Source organism: Catharus ustulatus, chromosome 14 (assembly GCF_009819885.2).
Source record: "Catharus ustulatus isolate bCatUst1 chromosome 14, bCatUst1.pri.v2, whole genome shotgun sequence".
In the NCBI taxonomy this organism is placed as follows: domain Eukaryota; kingdom Metazoa; phylum Chordata; class Aves; order Passeriformes; family Turdidae; genus Catharus; species Catharus ustulatus.
The window spans coordinates 8,050,537-8,076,209 of NC_046234.1; the positions used below are offsets into that span (position 1 = coordinate 8,050,537).

General features: G+C 41.1%; 1 protein-coding gene across 5 annotated transcripts in view; it reads left to right on the plus strand.

The window, feature by feature from the left end:
• The first annotated feature begins 13,802 nt into the window (after nucleotides 1–13,802).
• The window catches only part of CHRDL1 (chordin like 1), a 36,511-nt gene continuing 24,640 nt past the window's right edge, over nucleotides 13,803–25,673 (plus strand). For 2 of the 5 annotated variants that reach the window (XM_033072644.2, XM_033072643.2), the window contains exons 1-4: nucleotides 13,803–14,172; nucleotides 16,886–17,034; nucleotides 18,768–18,880; nucleotides 22,727–22,820. In XM_033072644.2, the coding sequence (XP_032928535.1) occupies nucleotides 16,938–17,034; nucleotides 18,768–18,880; nucleotides 22,727–22,820 (304 nt within the window). In that variant the 5' untranslated portion in view covers nucleotides 13,803–14,172; nucleotides 16,886–16,937. The remainder of the gene's footprint in view (nucleotides 14,173–16,885; nucleotides 17,035–18,767; nucleotides 18,881–22,726; nucleotides 22,821–25,673) is intronic. The other 3 variants (XM_033072645.1, XM_033072642.2, XM_033072646.2) reach the window with 3 other exon arrangements.

Sequence of the window (25,673 nt, forward strand, 5' to 3'; positions counted from 1 at the left end):
GATTGTTTGGATAAACTGGGCTCTCAGTGGAGGATTTGGGACAAGTTTTCAGCTGAAGGCAATCGAAAGCTCAATGTGCAAGTTTCACTCTGGATATGCCACTGTGACTGAAGAAAGCTAGGAGTGCAGGAAATAATGCTAAAAGAAATAGTGAGGTAGCAGATAGTTCACTGCTCATAGGATTAATTCCTTTCTGTCTTTAGAGAGCTGCAGAGAAAAATCAATCATGATAATTACAGTTACACATTCTGAGCTTCTTCCTCTTCACATGTTAACCTATCTCTATACCAGAAAAATTCTTAGGAGCCAGCTCAGCTTCACCTAATACATCTATCCCAACAGATGGAATCCTGTATATCTAGGATTCAAGAGACAAATCCCCCAAAAGCCCACTGTCTAAGCAGATATAACCTAGACAATCATCAGCAAGCCTCCCGGGTCCCTGGCTTACACTGGCTCTGCATTCTGTGCTGGAGTAATGGAGTTGTGTCAGGCTTTGGGACTTTCCAGGAGCAGGTACAAAAAAGGGACATTACAGTGCTAGACTTTAGCAGCAGCACTCCCACCCCTTCCTTCATATTGCTGACAATCAGTTATCATGTACCAGGACTGAGACAAAAAAATACTGCTGGCAAAAATAGTGTATTGGCAGAATGATTTTTAAAAGATCTGAAAGAAGCCATGCACACGTATAAATAGTCTTACTATCGTTACAAGGCAATTATATCTGTTAAGCTGAACAGATAAATGCAGAAAATGACAAATCCTCATTTTTAAGTGATAATGAGTTTCTTGCAGATAAACTACATGGCTCTGGAGACTGAATCCTCAGACTATCTTTAGACCATGGCTACGCAGAGAGAAAGGAGCAAGTTTCTCCAGAGCAATGCCTTAAGCCCAGGAAGGCAGTGAGGAAGCCTGGATGCCAGGAAGAAAAATTGCATGTTTTTGTCTGCCTGTGATATACCTGCCCAAATGCACAGCTTTTTTTCATCTGCACTAGGAAGTGAAGGTGTTGCTTTCTTACAGCATAAGGGTGTCACACAGTGAGTTCAGGACCACTGGTGTAAAAGCAAGGCACTCAGTGGAGTCCAAATTATGTTGGGATCAAGTTCTGTACTTTTCAGCCTGTTCTGGAAATAAACAGTCTCTGAGTAGTGCTGGCCTTCTTCTCCAGACTCCATTGGTTAATGTACAGCCTCAGGAGATAACCCAAAGCTTTGCATGCTATTAATTGCCAGCAACAGACATTCACTACAATGTACACAGTAAGATGAACCAGTAGTTGTGCAGCTATTTCTTAAGCAATACTTCCTCACCACCACTAAGGGACAGTGTTTCCTACATTTCTACTAAAAAGAATGCTGTATCTGCAAGTTCAATTTTAATTAGCAATGGTTAATGCCTCCGTTTAGTGCTTGAAGTGTTTTACATTTTCTATTAGGTTTGTTTAATAAGTTAGTTCTTCACAATACACTGAATTATAGGCCCATTTAATGTATTTTCACTGCAACTGATAAAACTGAAAAATAAACCAGAATATATTTAGTGAAGGTAATTCCTCCTATAATCTCCTAAGAGGATGATTAGTCTATAAAATAAATGGTTAGAGGTAAGATGTCAATCAAAAGGCATAAACTGCTTTGCAAAACACATCCACTTTTGCAAATGTTTTTTTTCCCAAATTCATAATTTGTGTCTATGCAAATCTCCTAAACTGTCCTTGTCTGTGTTGGCAATGCAAATATTGGAAAATCTGCCACATTATGTTCTTTGATAGGTACTGCTTCCTATTCCTTTTATACCAGAGACCCTTCTTCACTGACTTCACTCAGAGTGAAGATAATGTCTGCTATATTCAGAGGCAAAACTTCACTAGCAGTCCCATTTCTCCAGCCATATTTTGTGTTCTGGAAAACCGTTTAATTAGCTTGAAAGACTCTGCTAAATAACTTTCTCTCAGTCTGTGTTCCTAAAAAATACTCTGAGAGTCCCACTCTCACCAGAAAGTAATTTAAATACCGTAGGGCTATGGCTTATTTACAAAAGGCTAAGTTTTTACAGGACAATGCAGCAGAGGTACCTGGTTATCTTTATTTTCATACTCACACAAATAAGAAATGTTCATAACTGATTAAGTGATAACAAATGACTGTACCAAGGCAAGTGTTGTATGATTTCAAGGCCACATTCCAATACCTTTTTTGGTGTCATCTCAAACATTTGAAAACATTCCAATTTGTTGGCTGCAAGATCAGCAGCTCTACACTCAAGCTGATAGTGTAGCTGCACAACCAAACTTCAATCTTCATTTTCTCTTCAGTGAGAGAAAGCACAAGGCACATCACATCCAATTAATAAAGAACAATTTTAAAAAATCATGGTCCCATGAACAGAAGGCTTCCCAGATTATGTATTCTTCTGAATAGTACATCAAACCTTATCTGTGCAGATAATCCAGTGCAATTAGCCTCCACTGGTTCTAGCAGGCAACAGTGCCATTGCCAAGAAATAGATATTTTTAGTACCCACCCTCTAACTGTGCCCCGTAATTAACTGCAGAGCCCCACAGATTTCTGCCTGATTAGCTGTTCAACTAATGAGAGGGTCCAGACTCGGCTACCATGAACCTTGAATTACCTGCCATTCATGGACGACTCTTTGTGACCCCCAGAGCAAAGCACAGGTGCAGAGCTGTGCTGTAAAAGGGACACAAAGAGGAACAAGGGGCCCCCATGCAAAGTGTGCACAACTCCTCTGACTCCAGTCACACATATTGAATGTTTTGGATGGTTACACACATGGGAGCAAAACCTGGCAGTTCCTGTATGGTCATTACCCAAGATATAAAATGTTCGGCTTTTAGTTAAGATCTACAATATCAATGTCACAAAATGAGTCTGAAATTACAAGAGTAGAAGCTGATCTGATTGTAAAAAAGCTCTGTTATTCAATTGAAGGCCAATGCTTGGTCATAACCAGAGAAAAGCTGAGGTCGGGAGTCCAAGTTCAGGAACGGAGAAAATAAGAAGCTGAAGGAAACATTATATCCTCCAATAATCCTTGCAGGAGATATTATTTCAGCATGAAAGGATGCAGTCCAGCTTTCAAGTCTCCAAGTAAAAATTGTTCTACTATAACTCTGCTCTAAGATAAAAGCAGACATGTGATCTAGTAATACTGGCCTTTCCCTGGTGTTTTTATTGGTGCTGCCCTCCGTATTAAAGAAAACAAACACTCCACTTTTAATTTTAAAGACAACTCTGACAGGTTTGCTTTAGAGAACTTTTCTGGTTTAATCCATGCCTTTTAATGTAGTTAGCCATGTGTAAGTTTGGAAGATGGCCTGTTAAAATAAAAGAAAGCAGAAGATTGGCTTTTAAAAAAACTTTCACCAAGCTTTTGGGGGCTTTGATTTGAGTGTTACTTTTTTGCATTATCAGCTGCTTCTCCTTTCTCTTTTAAAGGGTCATGGTAGAAGAATAAATAAGGTTGTCGCTTCATATGTAGTTCTCCCATTTCTTAACTGAGGAAGAGGGAGATCTGACTCCTCCTGAGATCTGGAATATCCAAAGCAATGCATAAATACATGAAAAAACATGTTTCCTAATAGAAATATCACTCAATTGGTAGAACACTAAGCCAAAACTTGAGACAAGGTCTGTTGTAATTCTGCTTAGAGCTGATGGGTACCTCCACACAAAGCATTTCCTTCACTGTGTGTCAGTTCCTCTGTTTCTAAAAATGATAACCTGAAAAGTCCGCAACTTTTAAAGTTTCTTCAGATATGACAATGCAGTATAAGAGCAGCCATAAAATCACTGGATGAGCTAAGGTCTGGTACCCTTCTTATCAGCCTCCAATGAAGCACCTACATTTGGGCAGAGCAATATAGAACTAAGAGCTGCTGGAAGTCCTGCTTGCTTCTCTCTCTTCATGCCTCTGGATTCAGGTGTAAGGATTGTTAAGGATGCTACAATAATAACCATTCTGCTCTGTACTGCATCACTGTACTGTGCCAGATGCTAATTTTTGTAGAATCATGGAATGGTTTGGGTTGGAAAGGACCCTAAAGGTCTTCTTGTTCCACCCTTCTGCCATGAACAGGGACACCTTTTAGCAAACCAGGTTGCTCAGAGCCTCATCCAACCTGGCCTTGAACACTTCCACAGAAGGGGAATCCACAGCTGCTCTGGGCAAACTGTGCCAGGGCCTCATCCCCCTTACAGGGAAGAATTTCTTCTTAAAATCTAATCTAAACCTTTCTGTGTCAGTGTAAAAACATTTCCCCTTGTATTACTGATTTTCTTGTACTTAAATCAGATATTGTCACACATTCTTTAAACAAGTTCTGTCAGGTAGTCAAAAAATGTGGCACAGAAGAACTCAAAAGTGAGTAATTGCTGATGTTAATGAGTTCAAGTAAATTGAACCAGTGATTTCCTGCCTGCTTCCTCTAGCCATGAATTTGGCCTGCAAAATGTCTCATGACCAATCAGTGGTATAATGAATCTCTGAATGCATAGAATAGGGTGGAACTCTTTGAGGATAGAATCAGGACAAAATTTTCCCCTGACAAAACCTGAACACACAACTGATATGTCCCTTTTGTTACTGATATAATTCTGCCAAGAGTTTAAGTTATTGAATGTTATAGAACAGAAAACCAGGAAGTTTTATTAACAACTATGGATGACAGTGTCAATAGAAGAAAAAGTGTATATGCTGAAACAGAAGTTAGAAATACCTTATTTCTCTTTTTGATGCTTGTCAGCTGCTTGTAACAATGGACATCACAATTTACATCAATGATGAATACTTGGATGAGCTGGAGCACAAGACAGGATGCTGTTTTCTCAATCATTTCTGTGATCAAAGTAGGTCATGCATAACACTGCAACATTAAGGACATCCAGATTCCAGTTTTCCACAATGGAGTCCTCATTACTGTGTGAGGACAGAATTTAACACTATGTATTTGCCATCATGACAACAATATGGAGAGAAGGCAATGAATTAGAAGTGAAAACATCTAAGAAGCCATCTCTTCTTGAGTTAGAGTGCCAGAGCTGCTGCCCAAACCATATCCTCCTACAGGAGGGAGACAGTGGCCTTGGTAATTAGCCAGACATCAAAACCTTCATAGGGCACTCCTCCTGAGAGGCACATGCAGATCAGGACAGGCTGTCTAAACACAGCCAGCCTCCTCTCCCTTGCTGGGTTATTTTCTCTCTCCCCAGGGGAGCTCAACGTCTGTTATGAACTCTGTAACAGAGGTGGTTTGGTTTCCTCCATTTTTATAGCAAGAACAAGCTACAAAGGCACCCTTTTGGTAAGGTCCAGTTCTTCAAAGTCAAGTTCCCTGCAGTACTGAAATATATGAAACGTCAGTTCTGCTTTCACTGCAGTTTCATCTAGCTACTGTATTTCTAACACAGCTGGAACACAGTACCCCCATTTGAAGTGTGCAGATGTCAAATAGCAAAAGGCAGCTTATGACTCCAGACTCTCCTCATTCCAAGCAAATGCCTAGATCCTCACTCTCATATCAAATAAGGTATGTTCAACAAGTCAGAGATACAATGTCAGTGGTGACTAGAGATCCAGTCTGGGCTTTCCACCTCTTGTACAGACAGGGACCCAAAGAAATAAAGGTCTTACCTCCTGGGTTTTGGGCTCCAAGCAGCTGAACCCCTGCTCACTGCAGTTCAGATGTCAGGCCTGAAGGCATTTATAGGGAAATTGTATTGGTATTAAAACCATCAAAATTGGATTATACTTGGACACATGCTGGCAAAGTATTTGCAATGGATTCAGAATAGCTGGAAATTGGCCACATCCACATAATATTCCTAAAGCTGGATAAAATTTAACAGCAGTAAATTAGGAGACTTTGCCAACTCCAAAGCACTACCTCAAACTTGAGCCAAAACAATGCACAGGCACCCAAATGCTCTAGACGGATTTTTCCCTTCTGCCAAAAACTGTTGATCAGGTAAGAGCTGGGCTATGGACCACAGGGATAGGGATGCTGTTTCTGAGGAAGGCTGGGCTTTGGAAAAGAGTATTTTTGGCAAAAGCTGAGGACGTTACAAGCAAAATTCTAAAATATTTGCAGAGCTCTGTGTAGAGGGCAAAGGATTGTGGTTGCTGAGGCATCTGTACGAGCCCTCCAGACCATGAAAGCACTCCTTAGTCACCACTCTTGTGTCTCTCCTTGATGAGTCTACAAAGGAAAAGGAAAAACTGAATTGTTACAGTACATAGAAACATTCCTTTCATAGAGATATTTGGAGCACAATGAGAGGTGGGAGGGAGAGGAGACAGAAAGAACAAAAAAGTGTTAAAGAGGTGAGATAAACTGCTAGTACCTCTGTTTTTGTAACATCTCAGCCCTAGTGCCTGTTGAGCTGAACTTGGAAAACTGTATTTACATCACAGAGCTGGGAGGCTGCTCACATACAACAGTGCTCCCCCCCTCAAGCATTTACAGAATGCCCTGCCTGGCCCCTGGCACCCCTCAAACCAGGGAGACTCTATGCACCCACCCTGGAGAAGCAGCGCAGTGAGAACCCTTCCCTCCACTTCAGGATTATTCAGTGCGATATTTAAACCATTCTCCCCACCTTTTAGAAGCGAAGGGGAGGGAGGATCTGTCTGATTGTATCTGTGACCCTGGCAACTCTTCACAAGCAGAGACAGCTGAGTCACTAATATTTAGAAAAATAACATAATTGACTGTATTCAGGCCTGTGGAGGAACCCTGCTGGGTGTTCACAGTTAAGCATTAGCAACTCGGTCATTCCTGGCAGCCTTTGTGAAGGGTTGCCAGGGCTGTAGATTCAATTAGATGACCTCCGACAAACTGATTTCCACTGCAAATATCTTTTAAAAAAATACATTAAATCCCAGTAAATACAGTAAAATTGGAGGAGACAGCCCTTCTTACCTCATTGAATGTCCCAAATCACCCCACAACCCCAGCTAGAGGCTTGCCGGGATGTTCTGCATGCCCAGACTCTATTATCACTGCTGCCTAATGTGATTTAGCCCTGTCTGTGGATTGCACTCTTTAAATCTGAGAATGTGACAGTGTCGTGGTTGCATGCAGATTAGGATACAAAATTATGTTGAAAAGGTAAAAATATTTTTATGTATTTTTATTTTCCTTGTCACTGGGCAGGAGGGACAATTCTATTACCACTATTTTTAATCTTTAAACAGTTTTTTTTCCAGTACTAACCATTGAATTATTTTAATGTAAGGAGAACTAAGATGAATCAGATCCAGTGTTTTGTACTACCCATTACAATATGCTGCAGTGGTACATTACACTGAGCCGGAATATTTATTTTCTTCACCATTATCTATACTAAAGGTGATTCATGTGCCACTAAGGCATCTAGGAAAGATATGCATAGACTTTTATGATATGCCTTACAATTAAACAAACAATGTGGATACTGTTTGCTAGTATTATCATAATAAAATCAGCTAACACCTTAATTATGCTTTGTAGTTGCTTCTCATAATGTCTGCCTCCTCAGACTCCAGGATTTCATTTCAGTCAACATACTCTGCCCTGCTAAATTCCTTCTCAGCCAAACTATTTGTTTGCTGCTTTTCTTTCCTAAATAATCCTGAACAACTACCAAACCCTCATCTTTCTTGCACACATCCATACTTGAAGAAATAGAAGGAAACAGAGCAGTGTTGGATTCTCAGTATGTCTGTCCAGAGAGAAGCTTAATGAAACTGTGTTTTAAAATAATATATCCTATTGTTGGGGTTACAATGAGATATAAATTCAGTAGCAAAAAAACACCCCATAACAGGATAACAACTACTATGAAATTATTATCCAGAGAACTACCAACAAGAATTTTCTTACATGGCACTGTAATTATTCTTTCTACATGACGCAAAAGAATAAAGTAAGGGTATTTACAGAGAATAGACTTTTCTTTACATATAATGTAAATTGGTATATGGAACACAGACACTCATGGAGTGCCATGATTTTTGTTCTCAATGTTCCCTGCTGAGCAGTGCCACAATTAATCAAGCTTTCTAGGTTTTAGTTAATTGCTGGACTCCAATAAATTGGTTTGTACTGGCACTGGTCCAAGTCTGATAATTTCACAGCCTTGCAAACTGCTGCATTTTCACACAAGAATCTTGAAAGCAGGGAGCTGGGATAAAAACGGATAAAAGAAACTCTTGTTCTGTGACGTTCCATTAATACTTTAAAAGCCAGCCCACTAGCAACAGTGTCTGCACAGTTTGTTTTTCTCCATGTATTTTATACTGATGTTTTTAATGATGAAATGAAGTCCCCCCTTTCATCACTTTAAACTTTATTCTGTAGCTGGTTATTTTCAAAGAGCCATTTCTAATTTCACCATGATCCTCTTGGATATTTCCACTGTTCCCATCCTCTGTTGAAAATTCCTTATGACTTTTTGATACAGCTCAGCTATTTTTTCTGTCTCTCTACAATTTTGTTCACATGAAAAGATTACCATGTTCTGGTGAAGGAAAGTTCAAGGCTGGCTTCATGAACAAGACAAAGAGAAAGGAGTGGTGTCCCCCTCTGGACTAACTCAGTGCTGGTGAGTGTCCTCACGGTCAGTCAGACAATGAGGCAGAGGCCAGCTTGGATTTTCCTAAGCCTGCAGTCAGAATCAAGCAGGCTAGCATCACAGTTCAGTGCAAGTCAACATGTTAGGGTCTGTTATGAGTAAATACACACTACTGTTATCAGAGGGAAAGACACCTCCACAGCTATTAGTTCATTTTACAACTGAGCTCAGTTACACGGAGGACTTTGTGTCCTCAGCTCTCACTGGTAGCAATGGGATTTGCAAGTCCTCAGCACCTGGCAGGCTCTGGCTTCATACCAGCACATATTTGACTTTGTTCTCCCTAGAGAAGAGATCAATCATTTGGCAAGTTCAGTTTTACTAATGGGTTTCAAAAGAATTCTCACACCAGCAAATTTCTAAGCAAAAGAATTACATCATACCCAAGGTGTTTGGTAATGTGTTATTGTTTTTGGCTTACCAAGGTGAGATTAGCAGCACTAATTACAGTTTATAAAAGTATATTTGAATTGCAATTGGAGCCTCATTCAGCCTGCCTTGACTCCTTCTGTTGTGCATTGTGAGACAGGACTGACTGGGTTTATCTGGTGGATGCCAGCTGCAAAGAAATGCCTCAGTAAGTGGATCTTTATCATGATTAATCTGTAAGATTTGTTCTGGCATTTCTTGTGCATAGCAGGACTAAGAGATAATCACTGGGATTCTTTTAAACTCCTGAAAATTTTTACCAATTGTGATTCTAGTCAACAATTGCAATGGCAAGAAAGAACATATGTTGTTTTTATGAACTAGAACTATGCCACCTTCTGCTGTTTTCAAGAATATGTGGCAGTGAAAATACAATTAAGGTGATGCTGATCCCAGAACTCAGAAATAATCACTTATAGAGATTCTTTGATGTTGCTTTTCAATTGCTGAAAATAGTCACTGAGATGCTATTCCATGTTATTGGGATTTACACTTTACTGAAAGCACTAGTTGTGCTTCCTGGCCACAAAACACTGCCCATGCAGGAATTATAGATGAAAGTTTGAACTTGCTATTCATGCATCTCATAAATATACCAAAGAAATCCATCTTCCTACAAATTGTCTTGAAGTTTTTGACATGACAAACATGAAAGAGAATTATGGGATCATAATCACAGCTGTACACACACTGTGGTGGTAATAGCTATCTTACAAATATCTGGGATAGAATAGAATAGAATAGAATAGAATAGAATAGAATAGAATAGAATAGAATAGAATAGAATAGAATAGAATAGAATAGAATAGAATAGAAACATCTGCAGGTGAATACTTTGAGGAAATGATGAGCACTTGCAAAATTCAGGAGCCTCACCTCTGAGTGCATATATTTATTCTACACCTACACGTTGAGATTCTCAACACTTCACCTAGCAAACTGTCATTTACTCTAGGATGGAATGAAACATTGTGTGCTTCCCTTCTCCTGTGTTTTTATTGCTGCTGGCAGGTTTTGTGAGTGTTTTCTCACTTGTGTATTTGGAATTTAAATTTAAAGAGATGTATTTTATTTACATTTTTTGATAGAACAATGAAAGACTTTAAGCTACTCTTCAGTCCCATCTGAAAATATCCATGACAAGGTAATGAGGAATTGGGCTGCAGTTTGACATTTTATGTAATGCTGTTACTGTTTAGCAAATGGAATTGAAATCTTAGGCTCACTACATCCATCTGTCTCAGTCGCAAATAAATAAATAAACTTCTGGTGCTAAAGCCCTGACAACACACTGTGGATGAAGTGCATGCTACAGAAAAAAACAGAGGGTGGAGAATGCTCATGACCATCCCATGCCATAATCACAAAATCATGCACATCTGAAACCCTTTTTGTTGAACAGTATACGTGCAGACTGCTTGATGAACATCCACGCTGTATTCCCAGTATGATAACTGGAGGGGTTGATACAAACCACAAAAAGTAATTTAGAAATTTTTATAAAATCCTGGGAATAATTTTTAGCATCTTATGATACAATTTCCAAAGAGCCTCACTGAATTTATGGGAATACAAAAATCAAAGGAATTCATTACACTAAGATTTTTAGAGTGAAAATTCGACCATAGTTAAGCAGAAGAAAAAATAATAGACAGTGGTGCTGTGTCATGTGTTCAGTATGTCTCAGAGCTCAATATCTGTTCCAATTAGGAAAACTCCTAACTGGTATGTAAACATGCTAGCATTGGCATGAATCTTTTAGCCTGTTTTTTTTTCCTCTCACAAGAACTGAGAAATAATAGCAGGATACCTACATGCTGCTTAGTCACTGTGAGGCACAGCACAGAAACACGGACTTCTACTGGCAGCATCACATTATTTATCTGCTTAATTTCCATTATCTTTAATGAGAATTGCATGAATAAATCTCTGTGCTTTTAAAAACTTAGGGCATCCTTCAATCAGGAGCAATTCTTTCCTGTCTGGACACCAGAATGCAAAGCATACTCAAGTAGTGAGTTCTGCTTGCATAATGAAGGGTAACAACTGCGGATCTGATGCTTTACCAGAACTCTCTGTGTCACACATGTGCAGCAGCCCTGAGCTTCACAAGCTGCAGTAACAGCCCACTGCTGAGCACCAGCACAGAGCAAGGGGTTTGCTAAGTTGTCAGTGCTGTGGTCTAAGGGGGTAAGACAGACCCCTACCATGGGCCTGTGTTAGATGTGAGACAAAGGCATAGCATAACAGGCTGTGGCAACACACAAAGAGTAGTGGCTTGTCCTTGTACTTCTTGGTGAGACTTGGCTGGAGCTGGAAGAAAAGGAACAGCTCAGGCATGGCTGTAGTGCTACCAGGATCCAGGGGCACTGGGAAACCTTGCCAGCTCAGAAGGGTCACTCACCAAGAGGCCACCTGTGAACATTCAATTCATGCACAATGTCCAGCATGTGCCACATTATCCTTTGGCCTAACAACCTCAAGCCTTGCTGCAGCACTGTGCCATGGGAACACGAAGGACAAGAAACAGACATAGCCACTGTATGCGACCACAGACTGCATCTTCAGTCAAAAGCCCTCCGAGCTGTCCCAGCAACTGATGAACAGCTTGAGCAGCAGGACCAGGACTGGGAGTCAGACTAGAGCAGCCTGCCCTTGGAAGTCTGGGTTTCCACCAAATTGCCAGTTCAGTGAGTCCCAAAACCTCACTTGAGAGAAAAGCTCTTACAGGCCAATTCTCTACAACTAAAATCTGCCAGTGGGCAAAGAACTCCACTTCAAATATCTCTATGTTCAGCAAAGGTCTTGCACCTGAACTAGTGTCTCCAGAGACTGCAAGCATCTTCTGAAACAGTCTTCAGAATGCAGTGGAAAGTGCTGGCATCTATAGCAACTTTCCCAAAGCACTCTTCAGGCCAAATAAGGAGTTTATTTTCAAAGAATCCTTCTGCAAAAGAATTCAGGTCACACAGTCTGTAGAAAATATTTCACTTCTCATTACTACTAAACTGGCATAAAGAGTACGGCAACAATTACTGTTGTCTTTACACACGCTGGACTTTGTATCAGCACAGAGAAGAAAATACCTGGAGTAAATGCTTTCTAGAGAACACTGGCATAGTTGGGTAGCTGTGTTGGATGGATTGTTCTGGAGGATGTCTCTGCAGTAAAACTGAGCTCTGTCCAGGTCCAAAGCTGCATTTACTAAAGTAATGTAGCTGCTATCAACCTAAACTATTAAGCCTGTCTATAAAGACCTGTGGATTCCTAGTCACAAAGATTTGCAATAAGATCAGTCACACATCTGAGTGTCTATGTTATTCATATGCAATTTATCTCACAGGCTGAGCCTGCATGGTCTAACCCAGCACAACATCTAAAGGAAAAACATTAGTACAGGCCCACAATTTAGAAGCACATGCATGTGCTTAACTCTGCTCCATGAGCATGGATATCCCTCTGTGGGACTGGAGCTTGCACAGCGCAGGTTCTCTGTTTTCATGTGCAAGTTACAGTCATACTTCTGATTCAGGGTTACCATTTTTTTCTCTGTTTACATTCCTGTTTCATACAGTGGCTCTTCCAAAACTATCTGCAGCTGTAGGCATCACACTGGGGACTAAGCTTTAAGCAATGTTCTTTCCTTAGGAGCATGGATTACTGCCTGTGCACAGCAAGACAGACTGGCAGAGTGACACACAAGTAGGCATGGAGCAGTTTTCAAAACGTTTAGCTCCAGAACTTTCTCTTTTCATTATTTAATATTAAAAGTTATATAGTTGCATTTGACTGGCACACAAGCTTGGTTACTCTTAAAGTCACACTACAAAAGCCTTATTAAGTCATCTATCCTTTCCTCATGCTAGTGTAAGGTTTCACCATACACTACCTTCAGTGTTTTGTCCAGCTAAGGTACAATGGAAGAAACGAAAATTCTGCTCAATTTTCAGCCTTCTGAAAGCATCTACTAAGCCTGAGAGGTGTATGACCTCCCAGCAGTGCTTCCCAAACACCCTGGTCCCAAACTAGGTGAAGTAGGCTGTAATTTGTTTCTTAACATGATGTCTTTTCATACCTCACCCTTTTTCTCAGATCATTTGTCAAGAGTTCACTGATTAGTTACAGGGACTACAAGAAGACAGAAAAAGAATGTTTGACCAAGCAAATAATGAGTCACGGGTTTAATTTAGTTCCACCAGAATCTCAATGTGACCTTGAAACCTTCTAACACAATAAATCAGACCAGAGGGCATCAGCTGAAGGTGTCTGGCAGATCCCAGTGGATGCTAACTCCATTGGGTCTGCGTCGGAGGGCACCCCGCCTAGGAGAAGCCCGTTACAGAGCAGGCTCGGTGTGTAGTCCGCTCTCCAAGAAAGTCACCCGTGGGGCTCTGTTCCCGCGGAGGAAAAGTGGCCGCGGTCACTGTACCCGCAGCTCGTTTGAAGGCACCGCAGCACGGCCCCACCTCCCGGTGCGGGTCCCGCGGCTCTGCGGGCGGGAGGACAGCCCGAAGGGCGGGCGGGCTTCGAGCCCCGCGTCCGGTGTCGCCCCTCTCAGCGGCCCCCCGTGGCGGAGCGGCTCCACCCCGGCCGTGTCAGTCACGCCGCTGTGCCGGGCGGCGGGCGCGGGGCGCGGGCGGAGGGGGCCGGGGCGGAGGCGGACCTGCTCACCCCGCCTCCCGCCGCCGCTCGCTGCTGCCGGGGCTGCGAGGCACGACCCGCCGCCGAGCATCCGCCGGCCTGGGGCCCCGCTGCGCTCCCCGCCGGGGCAGGAGGCGGTGGCAGGTGCCTCAGCCCGGGACCTTCCGGAGCGCCCACCCCGCGGCTCGGCCCTAGCGGATCCATCAGTCGGGGGTCGAGGGCTGGCGGCGGCAGAACCCCGTCCGTCCCTTGCTTGCCCTCCCTCTCCCCCCACCAAACCGAAGGGGACACCTACAAGCTGCGGGAGGAGATTATGGCAACGTGAGGGAGCAGCGGAGCCGCCCGGACGGACCCCCCGTACCCCGGCCCCGAGGAGCGCGGTGCCACGCGGTTGCCCCAGCCCGAGCGCTGTTCGCGGCTGTCTCCGAGCGGAGCGGAGCGGCCTCCAGCCCTGCCCCAGGTTTGTGAGCTTTGCTGTCCGACACAAGGCCTCGGGAAAGCGCGGCACAGCCAGCCCAGCGCGGGGGACTCGAGGTCTCCGGGCGTTCCGTCTGTCCCGTTTCGCCGGTCGATGTCCCGCCGCCCCCTCGGGGCAGCGCCGGCACCTGTCCCGGGCAGGGGCAGCGCCGAGCCCAGCTCCCCTCCCGGCCCCGAGCGGGCGGCAGGCGCTCCCCGGGCCGGCGGCCGAGGGGCGGCTGTTCTGTCCGAGCAGCGACAGCCGGGAGCCTGGGCCGAATGGAGACCCGCTCGCCTCCCGACGGCAGCGGGCGGCCGCGCTGCGGGGATGAAGGCTCGGGAACAGAGGAGGGAGAGGGTGCGCGCAGCGGGTGATGGAGGGAGCGCGGCCGTCGGGGCTGAGCCGTCCCCGCCGCTGCATCCCCACGCCTTGCAGCCTCTGCCAGCTGCCCTCGGCACTGCCCTTTTTTGATTTTGCGGGTTTTTTTCACTAAGTAAAACGTGGCGAGGTCGGACACTGCCTCTTGTAGTTACCAAACCGGGCTCTTTGGAGGGCGAGGCGTTAAACAGAGTTCCATCTGCTTTATTTCACTAAGTAATTCATATAAGATGTGGATCACTTTAATTGTTTCTAAAATGCAGAAAATACTCCAGTAATTAACAGGCTAATACCAACTGGATTATTTAAATCCAGGAATATTTTTAGGATATTGCCCTTTGGGGAAATAGAGGGAGTGTGCTAATAGTGAAAAGTATGTGTTTATATTTGGAGTAATAACAATACAGAAATTAAAGAGAATTAAGGAAGACATCAAAAGTCTCCATCCCATTTCTGTTATTAACTCCTCCATCTCACATTATTGTGCAGCATTTCTGAGAACGAGCAGTTTTATCATGTTTTCCAAGTTCTGTAATGTTCTTCCTTTTGAAGACCTGGCAATTAAAATGGTTGGATTTCTGAACCTTTCTATTCCAACTAACCAACCTATGCTGCACAAAGGATAATTGTGCGCCATTTATAATTATTGTTTGCTTAAGCAATCCCTGAAAGGCCAAAATATTTAAACAATCGCATTTCTTGTCCCAGTGATGTGCTACTGTTGTTCTCAATCCATGCATGATGTCCTGGGACTAAATTGTGAGGTTTTAATGTTAGACAGGTTCTTAAAAGAATGTTTGGCTTTGAAAATGCCCTGTGAGATTTGAATATGTTGAAAGGAAAAATAACTTAAACTCTACTTCTAAAATTGAAACATTATTCTCAACTTGCAAAATAAACGGGAAGTTATATTTTGTTACCGAGTAGGGAGTGTGCTTTAAAGAATGTTTTTTAAAAAACATTTTCAGAGGCAATTTGCATTGTTTTGGATGAGCTTACTGAGTACAGAGTAGTGGCACAGGTTTAGTTAGTTAAGGAAGATGTCCATTGTGGTTGCGGTTTGGGAATACAGAGAATTCTTGAACAGTGAAGGCAATGAAGCCGCTGATAAAATCAGATCACACACCCTTTGTTACAGTGTCCTAGGTCTCAACGGTCTTAATAGGAAGATCTTCCTTTTAAGGGCTTCTTAACTTACTGTTTGGTTTCTTAAAGTTATCCACCACTTTACTTATATATATATAAGTTATTATTTTTGCCTTGATTATTTGTGAGTTTGAACATATTTATATACAGTTCTGTTATTTACATGAAATCTGAAAAGGCCAAATTAATTTACAAAACAGACTGCTCATTTTTTCCAAAAGTGACTCTTTTTGAGTTTTTTAAACTTCTGTAAAGCTAATAGTGAATCCATATCAAGACTTTTAAAATCACACCCAAATCTTTCCAACATTGTAAGTTATGGACAAATACACTCCAGGAAGATAACACTTTTGTAATGAATGCTCATAAACATTGGAGCATCGAATTAGTAGAATCTTAAGTTGGCTGTATTTAAAAAATCTACTTTAGTAATTAGTTAATTATTTCTGTAAAATAATTCACTTGTTAAAACCCAGGAAAAAAACCCACCAGAATGGCACATGAAGCAAGTACCATACTAGCTCTGCACCCAACAGAGAAGAATACATTAAGCTATGCCCCACATACAGGATTTTGACATTAAAGATCTACAGGAATGAAGATGGCAAGTCATTCCCCCATTCTATTCTCAGTCAAGGCAGCAGTTTACTCTTGAAAAAATAATTATACACAGTATCAGAACAATAATGGCTGGGAGAGGGGCAAAGGGGCGAGCTGAATAGGGGTAGAAGCCTCCTAGATGTGGTGAGAACTCCCACTGGCTGCAGGGCCAGTGGTTTACCCTGAACAGGACCTGTACTCCAGGGACACCCAAAGTTAACTTCAGGATGAAGCAAACATGATACAACTGACATCAAAGACACATCTAAAAGTGATGCTCTACAAGAACATAACCCAAACTAGTTTATTGGGAAAGAGAACTTTTAAGAATTTAGGTTGCTTACTTGCCAGATTGCTTTGAAATAAAAGAAAGACATTTTTAGAAGAAATACTCAGTTTTCAGCTTTTATGAATAGGAATGTGGCCCCTTTTCCAAAAATTAAATGATCTGAAGGCAAAGCTGTTTCCATGAAAGAAATATGCATGATACAGACATATTTTTTTTTTTCTTCTGGCAGTTTGAGACTTCTGTGTGCTGGATGAAATAATTGAGTATCTTACAAGATTTTACTTTAATTTTTTTTTTCCCTAGCAGTTCAACATTCTCTTCTTGGAAGCTCTTTGTTTTCCTTTTGACGATAAAGATGGAAAGAAAGTGGATATTGGACGATTTCAATTTTATCTTTTTTGGAGTGCTCTGTCTCCTTTCCATAGAGGGAGGTAAACTAGAACAAGTAAAATGTAAGTAGACTTCAAACAAAGCTGTCACATTCACCTAAATTGGATGTTTTCTTGCTGTTTTCAGATGTGCTTCAGAAAAGAATGTCCTAAACCTTCTAACATTCTTCCTCCTTCTAATCCTATATTTAGTAGAATCAGGTCACACCCACATATGGGGTACATTTTCCTAAAGCTGTACAGGTTATAGTGCATTATAAAGAACATAACACATCAGTTGGAGAATCTGTTTTGTTTCACATATCCTGAGTCAAGAGCATGCTTAGTTCTATTTAGTAACCTCTGTAAACATCTGACAGATTATCTGGATCTGTCCCATGTGTAAGACTATTGTGCTGAAGTTTTCAGCTAGTGTAAAGCTTGTCCAAGACTGTTCTGTTATTTTATGAAAACAACCTCATATGAACTGGATTACATTCTCAACATTCTCTGAGAAAATCAGGAGCCTCTTTCTTAAAAAACTGTCAAGAACTCGATGAGAAGAATTGAAAAGAATACAGACAAAATAAAGGGAGCATTTCTGCAAAGCTTGTCATGTGTGGGAAATGTTAACACATTTCAGAAATCATGGCAAGGAGGAATAGCTACCCAAATAAGTCTAGGAGTTATTGACTGCTTCAGCCTTACTACTAGGTCTCTGGAATGCCCTCCCTACCTGCACAGGTTGGGTTTTGGCCTACTTCTTACAGAAGACATTATTTGCCCTTGAGAAATCATTAAAATTTTTAGCTTCAGTCTCAGCAGCTTCTGCTTCCAAGGAAGTAGATGGGGAGAAAACAAAAGAGACTGAGTTCCAGAAAGGCCTTCTGCCCCATTGAATGCACTCAAAGGAAAACCGTGTGCAGGAACCTTGTTCAAAGAAAGAAGAGTGTGAGAAATTACCAAATTCCATTTGTCTGCTTTTTCATATCTGTGTTTCATTTGTTATGCTTCTGTGTGAAGGGAAAGTAGATCACAGTTTCTACTAGCAGTCCCTAGCTCTGGCTACTTTCTTCTAGCCCAGTAAATGTGAAGACTGTGCCTGACTTGGATTATCACATGGAAGATGGGTATTTGTTAAGATATCCTGAAGTATAATCTGTACTGTGGGTAATGAATTAAACTCAATTTGGATATCATTTAGGTGACAGAAAGGAATTCCCACATGGAAACACATACGAAACACCCTTTTATTGTAGAGATTTGAAGTTTCAATATGAAACCATAATGTGACAGGAAGGGACAGTAATTTCTGACAGGATTCAGACATATATGGATTTCTGCAACTGCAAGATCAGAAGTGCTTAATGAACAAAAAATCTTAAAATTTTTGAAAGCTGATGCATAAATTATTTCAATATCTCTCTGCAGTACAACCTGAGATTTTTCTGAGTTGGACCAATTGCTTTGGTTTTGCAGTGAAGAGGTTTTGTTTCCTATAAGCCTGTCTGAGTGATCAGGCACTTAAATTTTCTTACCCAAACAGGAGAAGGAATAAACTCACCTGTATGAAAGCCATTTTATCATCATTTCAGGAGTTGCAGTTTTGGAAAAGTGGGAGGCCATGCCATTTATTTTGGTCTGGAGGTTAGAAAAAACAGCATGTGGAATTAAGGGTCTTTCTGTTGTGTGTGTTGTGTAATTCTCTAGGAAAAGAAAACGTAGTTTACAGAAAACTCTAGACATCTAAATATACTTCATAAACATGGAATGGAAATTTTCATTCATAGCTCTTTCAATATTTTACTGTTTTACAGATTCAGATACATACTGTGTGTTTCAAGATAAGAAATACCATGTAGGAGAAAGATGGCATCCTTATCTAGAACCCTATGGCCTTGTTTACTGCGTTAATTGTCTTTGTTCAGAGGTAGGACTGCTGAGTTATTGAACCTACAACTCCTACTTGCTTAATTGACTAGAATCCTTTCTGATGTAGCTACAATTTGACAAAGCCCAAACCTGTTTTCACTAGTGGGTCCTGGTCATGTTGCAGGAAATAGAGGCAGGTGATTCTAGCGAAAGGAAAATACTAACAGAGAAGACCAATACTGGCAAAAAATACTTGCATAGCATAGACAAAACAACTCCTTAATTAGCCAGAATCTTTGTGGATGCTGGGTGTTACATCTCGACTGATCAGGCCCCACTACCTAAGTATAACCTTGGCAGTTCCACCAATATGGATGATTGTGCTGAACCTGACTTTGGTACTTTGATCTATGTGCAGTGCCAACATCTTCCATTCAAAGCTGCCCTAAAGTGCTGAAGGAACAGGCTTAGATACCACTGTTAGTAAAAGTCAGTCAAAGAAGAATGAGATGATGAAACATGAGAAAAGGTTCTGGGGAGCACAGAGAATTGGATGGAACATGAAAGGGCTCCCATCAGTTGATGTCTGATGCAAAAACTCAGCAGTAAGAAATCCCCATAGTATGTCATATACAGCTGGGAGGAGGCACAAAAATGAAGGCAGTTTATGTTCGTTAGAGTACTTTAAAATAAACAATAAGGGATCTTAATCACTAACACATGAGACACTCCAGATGCTGAGTTCTCTCTGCTATATTTAATGCAGAATAAAGTATTCCTCGCTATTTTCCGTCCCTGCAAGTGTAAAATATTGGGTCCCTGTGCAGCATTTGCTCTGAGGGAATCTGCTACTGCAATTCAGTGTACAAACAAGAGTCCCACAAGTTTAGCTGCAGAATGCAGCTGTGAGAGAAAAAGCAATGTAGTAGGAAGGGAAGGAAAAGTCTTTGTTTATTGCAAAAAGGAGTTTCCACTCAACTTTTGTTGATGTATATGCAAAGTGGAAAACTCCCTCAAGAGTTTGTGTGGAGTAAAACACTCATTAAATCACTGGAAAAATGTGTCTTGGGAAGGGAAAAAATGAATTGGAAATCCTAGAGGTCTGCATACAAATAAATGCTTGATGATTTTTAGAGAGATGTTGGACAGTTTGGAGGGATGGGAAAGTGCTTGGTCAGCTCCTCTAGACAACATTATTGGGACCCAGACACACCCACACACTATGAGCCTCCAAAAAGCAGTGTCTGTTTAATTTTTGTCGTGGGTGTGGAATACAAAGTGATAGTTCAGGGCAGCAGGTTTAGTAAAGAAGGAAATACTACCATAGTGCCTATGGTAGTTCCCAGTACATGCAGCTCAGCAGTGGATTGGACTCTAATCCCTTGTTTGCTATGTTTTACCTTTGGTGTACCATGAGGGTGCAAAATGTAACCTGGCATAACTAAAGCAGTGAGGATGCTGAGGGATCTCTTGAATGTGATCCTGTTATCTAGAAGGAATATGACAAATAACAACTGCAGCACCCACTCTTTCCCTTGAGCTTTGTCTTGGCCAAAATCATGCCCTCTGAGCACTGACCTACCATAAAAGCTCCTGAAGCTTCCTTGGTTTCATGAAGTTTCCTTCAAGAAACCTTCAACAATTTACAATTTGAACAAATTAAAGGCATTAGAAAGCATATCATGACATAGCACAAGCACAGACTATAAACCAAATATGACAGCATCAAAGATGAAATTGAAGTGTGCTACTGATAGCAAGTAAGAACATCTAAATGTAAACCACATCCTATTCCCTGGCAGGTCAGGAGAGATCTGTAGAGTTTGATGCAGCAACTAGTCCCTCACACTGCAGAGAAAAGCAAAAAAAATCCTCAGGGGTCTCTATGTCCAGTGTATCAAAATGTCTTTGCTGGCCACAGACATTGTGATCCACATGATGTCTGCACAAAAGTCCCATCAGCCAGGCAGCAGAAAGAGATCTCTGCTCCATCTCTAAACAGTCTGTCTGTCCATCCCCCCAGCACACACGCTTCTGATGTTTAAGAAAAAGCCAAGGCAAATTAACTAAACAGAGGCCAAGTTATTCAGCCTGGCATTAAAAAAAAAAAAAGCTTTTCTGTTTTTGTGTGTATATAGTATTGTATTTTTACAAGTTATAAGTTACATACTTAAACCAGAATAAAACTAAACATAATTCAGTGTTCTCACCCTGTTCCCCCTTCGCTTTACAACCCTTCCTCCCCCCAGTTCATAGTGGAGCCTGTTGACTGTTACTGTCAAGTAAAATTGAGCACTTACAATTTGTCAGATCATTATTTTACTCCCTAAAATACAGCAGTTTGTTGCTTTTGCTTGTGTTCGTAGTCATATCTGCAGACCTCAGGCTAAATGGCCAACACTCCATTGATGCAGAATGTACCTGATGCAGAAATGTGATCTTGGCCCCTGCTTGGAGAGACTGACCAGCACTTGAGTCCTGCTCTGAACAGTGGGGCTGTTCTCCCAAATATCCCTGTGAATGTAGCCATGAGATCAGTCTCACTGATCAAGTAAAATAGCTCTGTCCTGTGGCACACGGTGGAGTCTGGCTGGCAGTGTGGAGCAGCAAAGTTGGCCTGCAGAATTTTATCACAGCTGACCATGCACAGAAAATAAACATTCACCTCAGGAGATTCCACGGGACTTAAAATGAAGAAGAGTGAGGTCACAGAACAAGACAAGTCAGCAACATGAAGCCAGGTGTGCAGGCAGTGGCAGCCTTTCTTCTGCAGCAGTGTTTCACAGGCTCCCATGTCTGCTGGGCAAGCAGCTGTGCAGACCAGGGATAGTCCCTATTCTGTGAAGATCCTGCAGTCTAAAATTTGCTCCTCTTCTACAAAATCAGTGTATTTAATTTCAGTTCTTACTGGAAACAGATGGTGATAATAACTTTTAGTGTCTCTTTCCAAAGCAGATGCACAACTGTAGTTTGTGGCTAGCAATGATCTAACAGTAGGATTCCAGCCTGTGGTCTGCAATATTTGTCAATGAATTGTTTTGAAAGAGATGACTAGAAAGGCCTATGCATCTGCTGTCTAGGGGAGTCTGCACATCTACTGAAAACATTTCAGTGGTTCAGAAGGCATATGAAAATAAAGTGGGTTTATTCCTGACGCCACCTAAAACTACAGTCATAACTTAATGTTCATGCTGAAAGATCTTTCTTGTTACAAACATGAGCAACTCAGAGGTAAATTAAGAGGATGGTTTATAGATGGGAAGTAGGAATTTGAAATGGATGGTCTTTTCTGGTTACAGACACCAGAGAATGAAAATTCCCTGTGTTTTAGTTACAAATCAAACTTAGATGTGGTCAAATAGAATATTATGTTAGTAACATGAATAATGAACCCTATTCCCAAGACTTAATTCAATACTTCTTAGAAAAATGGCTACTTACCATCTGGGGGTTTTGTCTACTGGGAAAGCAATAAAATGAAAACAAAAGACTGTTCACAGTTTTCAGGAGCAATTACAGATGCTATTGTCTCTTGTGGTCTTGAACTAACCCTCAGTAGGGGATATCTCAGAGACTTACCATTTATCCACGTCTTGGTTTTGGAAATGCAATTCCTAAGCATAATCTGCTCAAAAGGAAAAGACAAATGGAAAGAAAAACAGAAATTGACATTGTTGCTATCCATTTTTAGACACTTCCTCTGATTTTAAGATTTTTGAGGATTTCTGACCTCCAGCACAAATTCAAAGGCAGTGGAAGTATCTGGGCATATCTTGGTGTGAGTGAAACCAGAATATTGTAAAAAGGCATTTTAAAAAAAAGGTTTGGATGTAGAGTAGAGAGCACAGGAATTTGTAAGATAGCACATTTCATTAAATTACTATGTACTATGTTCCATCTGCAGAATGGAAATGTTTTGTGCAGCAGAATAAGATGCCCAAGTCTACACTGTGCTTCCCCTGTGCATGTACCACAGCTGTGCTGCCCACGATGCCCAGGTAATTCCTATTAGTGACAAATAGTCCTTTCTGAAATAGTCATTTAATATGCGCAGTAACAACAAAATTAAATATCTGTTTTGGAAATCTTCTGTGAAGTAAACATCCTCCTGTATCCATGTATCATGAGAGGCTTGTCCTACAGTAAGTTACAGTATTTCCCATGGTTTTTTCTGTTTAGGAAATCAGAAGTATAGATTTGTGAAAGGATCAGGTAAGCTACCAAGTCCAATCCCCTACAATCCAGGCAGAAAGTAGCAGTTGTTTCATCAACTGTCCATTCAGACTCTTTATCTCTAAACTCTGTCACAATAAAATACCATCCCACAAACTTCCTAGGTTTCTGATTTTGGTGCTTTTCATAAGAGCAGGCCAAAATATATGGTTATTTGCAATGGCTGTCTGTTACCAAGCAATTTAAAACTGATTTGGCAAATGTGCATTTGTATAGTGTTGCTGTACAACCAGTCTGGTGACGTTCACCTTTTACTTCTCAGGTTCCAGGCATAGCTTCATAATTAGTAGAGACTGTTGTAAATCATAGAAGTAGTGCTGGACTGCAAGTTTATGACTATATAAATCTATTGGATACTGTATAGTAAATTCTGTAGACTGTACATTTATTATATGCTCATTATTAAGAGCCACTGTATGCAAGAGACTAAGCAGGATCTTTCACGAGCCTGTTCCAGCATTCCCGACATGGCCTAATGGCTGGTGGATTTGATTGGGGCTTTTCCCTAAACATCTGTCTTAGTGGCACCCCACATTTCTGTTTATAAAAGAGTATTCATGCAGCAGCATCATAGAAAGAGGCTTTACTTGACTTTCTCCAGGGACTTTAATTGTCTGAGGAAAACAGCTGCTCCCTGAGCAAAACCTGTCTAGCAGGAGGCAGTAAGTGCACAATGGCAGAGTGCACAAGAAGGTTGCTTTTCAGGTGGGATGGATTTGTTCACTGCACTTACTGGATAATAAATGGTATCCACATGTCAATTTTGGGTTGGATTCATCTGCCCTGACAATTACATACACTCTCTATCAGATATGTGTATCAATATCTGATCTAGGTATCTTGAATTTTTTATGACCAGTGACAATGAAGAACCATTTGGAGCTTACAACTCATCTGATGCTGTGATGCTCCTTTTGTGTCTTAGGATGAGATTGAGGCCATTCAACTTTGAATCCAACTCTTTGGAGTTGGAATGTCCAACTGAATGTTGGAGTTTTCTCTATAAAGGTCTACTATGTAAGAAAGAAAAATTCTAAGGCAAAATGCTTTCTTTGGCCAACTAGAACTTAGTAAAATAGTAAAGTGCTGGGAACACAAACCCTTCTTTTGTTTCCAGATCAAAAGAAGGACTGGTGTGCTGGTGTACCCAAAATCTAGGATGCTTAGTTTTTTGACAGTTTAAGTTAAATCACAGAAGTCCTACTCAATAATTGTCATTTGCAGTCAGGAACTTTTTCTATTTTTTTTTGAGTATCTCTATATCTTGTTTACTATAGAAACATAAATGCTTCTAGATTAATTGGTTTTGCTTCAAGTGCTCCTTGGCAATGAATTGGTTTGGCTTTTTTCTGTTCATGAGCTTGTAAGTTACATGATACCTATGAAGATTTTAAAACATTCTACACTGATCTAATAAGGAAGAGTAAGGCCCCATGTAAACTCTCATATCCATTTTATTAAGTTTCTTCCTATTCATAATCTTCAGCTGGAATTTTGTACTCTATGTTTAAACTGATAAATATGGAAAATTATTGGAATGAGCCTTTCCTGAATTGTGATCTATTATCTTCTCTTGGCTTCTCCTAAAGTCTATTTCTAATCAGTCTTCTACAAATGATGGCCCATTACATGGCTAGTTGTGCACTATCCCATTAAAAATGCAAGTCCCACTAAGGTCTGTTTTCCTCCTAATTGAATCTGTAACAATGTTAGGCAAAAGAGAATCAGGAGTCTCCTGTGATTTCAGGGGTTATTTGCATTCTGCTTTCTGCAGTGATTATGTGCATCATATTTGGTGCTCTATCTTCAGTGGTATTTGTTCATGCCTGATCTGAATAGGTATTCAAGCATTCTTCCAGGTCTTACGCCAACTTTCCATTCCTATGTGTCTGGCATACAATGTCTTTTGTGCAACATTTCATGATATGCAGGAAATTGACTTCTCTGGTTTTCCTGGTTATTTTTTAATGGAACGTGTGAGAGCTCTGGCCATTTGCCATGCATGTGAATTTCTCTCATAAATGCTCATTATATCTGTCACATATGTTTCCCCTCCATTTCTCAAGCTGCATTACAGAAATGAGTGCTGCTAGTTAGTGACTCTTCTCTTGCCTCTCTGCAGCCTTGTAGAGTGTAACTGTGCAAATCACTGTCTCATTATTTAATGAAGCAGAGGTAATGCCAGGAAACAGCATCTTTCATTGAACTTTTTAGCTACCTATGAAGGAGCTGTTGAAAGGATTCCTTTGAGAAAAGTTGGCACTGCTCTCTCCCTGGAGTTAATGTCTTCTGCATCTATAGTGACACTGGACTCACTGACACAGAGATGCAGTGTGTGTATCCTGTGTCTCTGGAACCAGACCTCATGAATCTTAAGTAGTTTTCAGACATATGTTATGAAGCATCTTCTTCCATCAGTGGTTCACCAGCTTCTACCACAGATTCCCTGCTAACCTTTCTTGTTTTAAACCTAGTCTTTCTAGCATTGGCAAAATCCAGACCTTGTTTCTTATACAGATCTATATATTCCTTCCTTTTGCAACTCTGAAAAATATTTTACCATCTGAACTATATTCTTCTTACCATCACACATATGTAACAAAAAACCTAGGATGGCA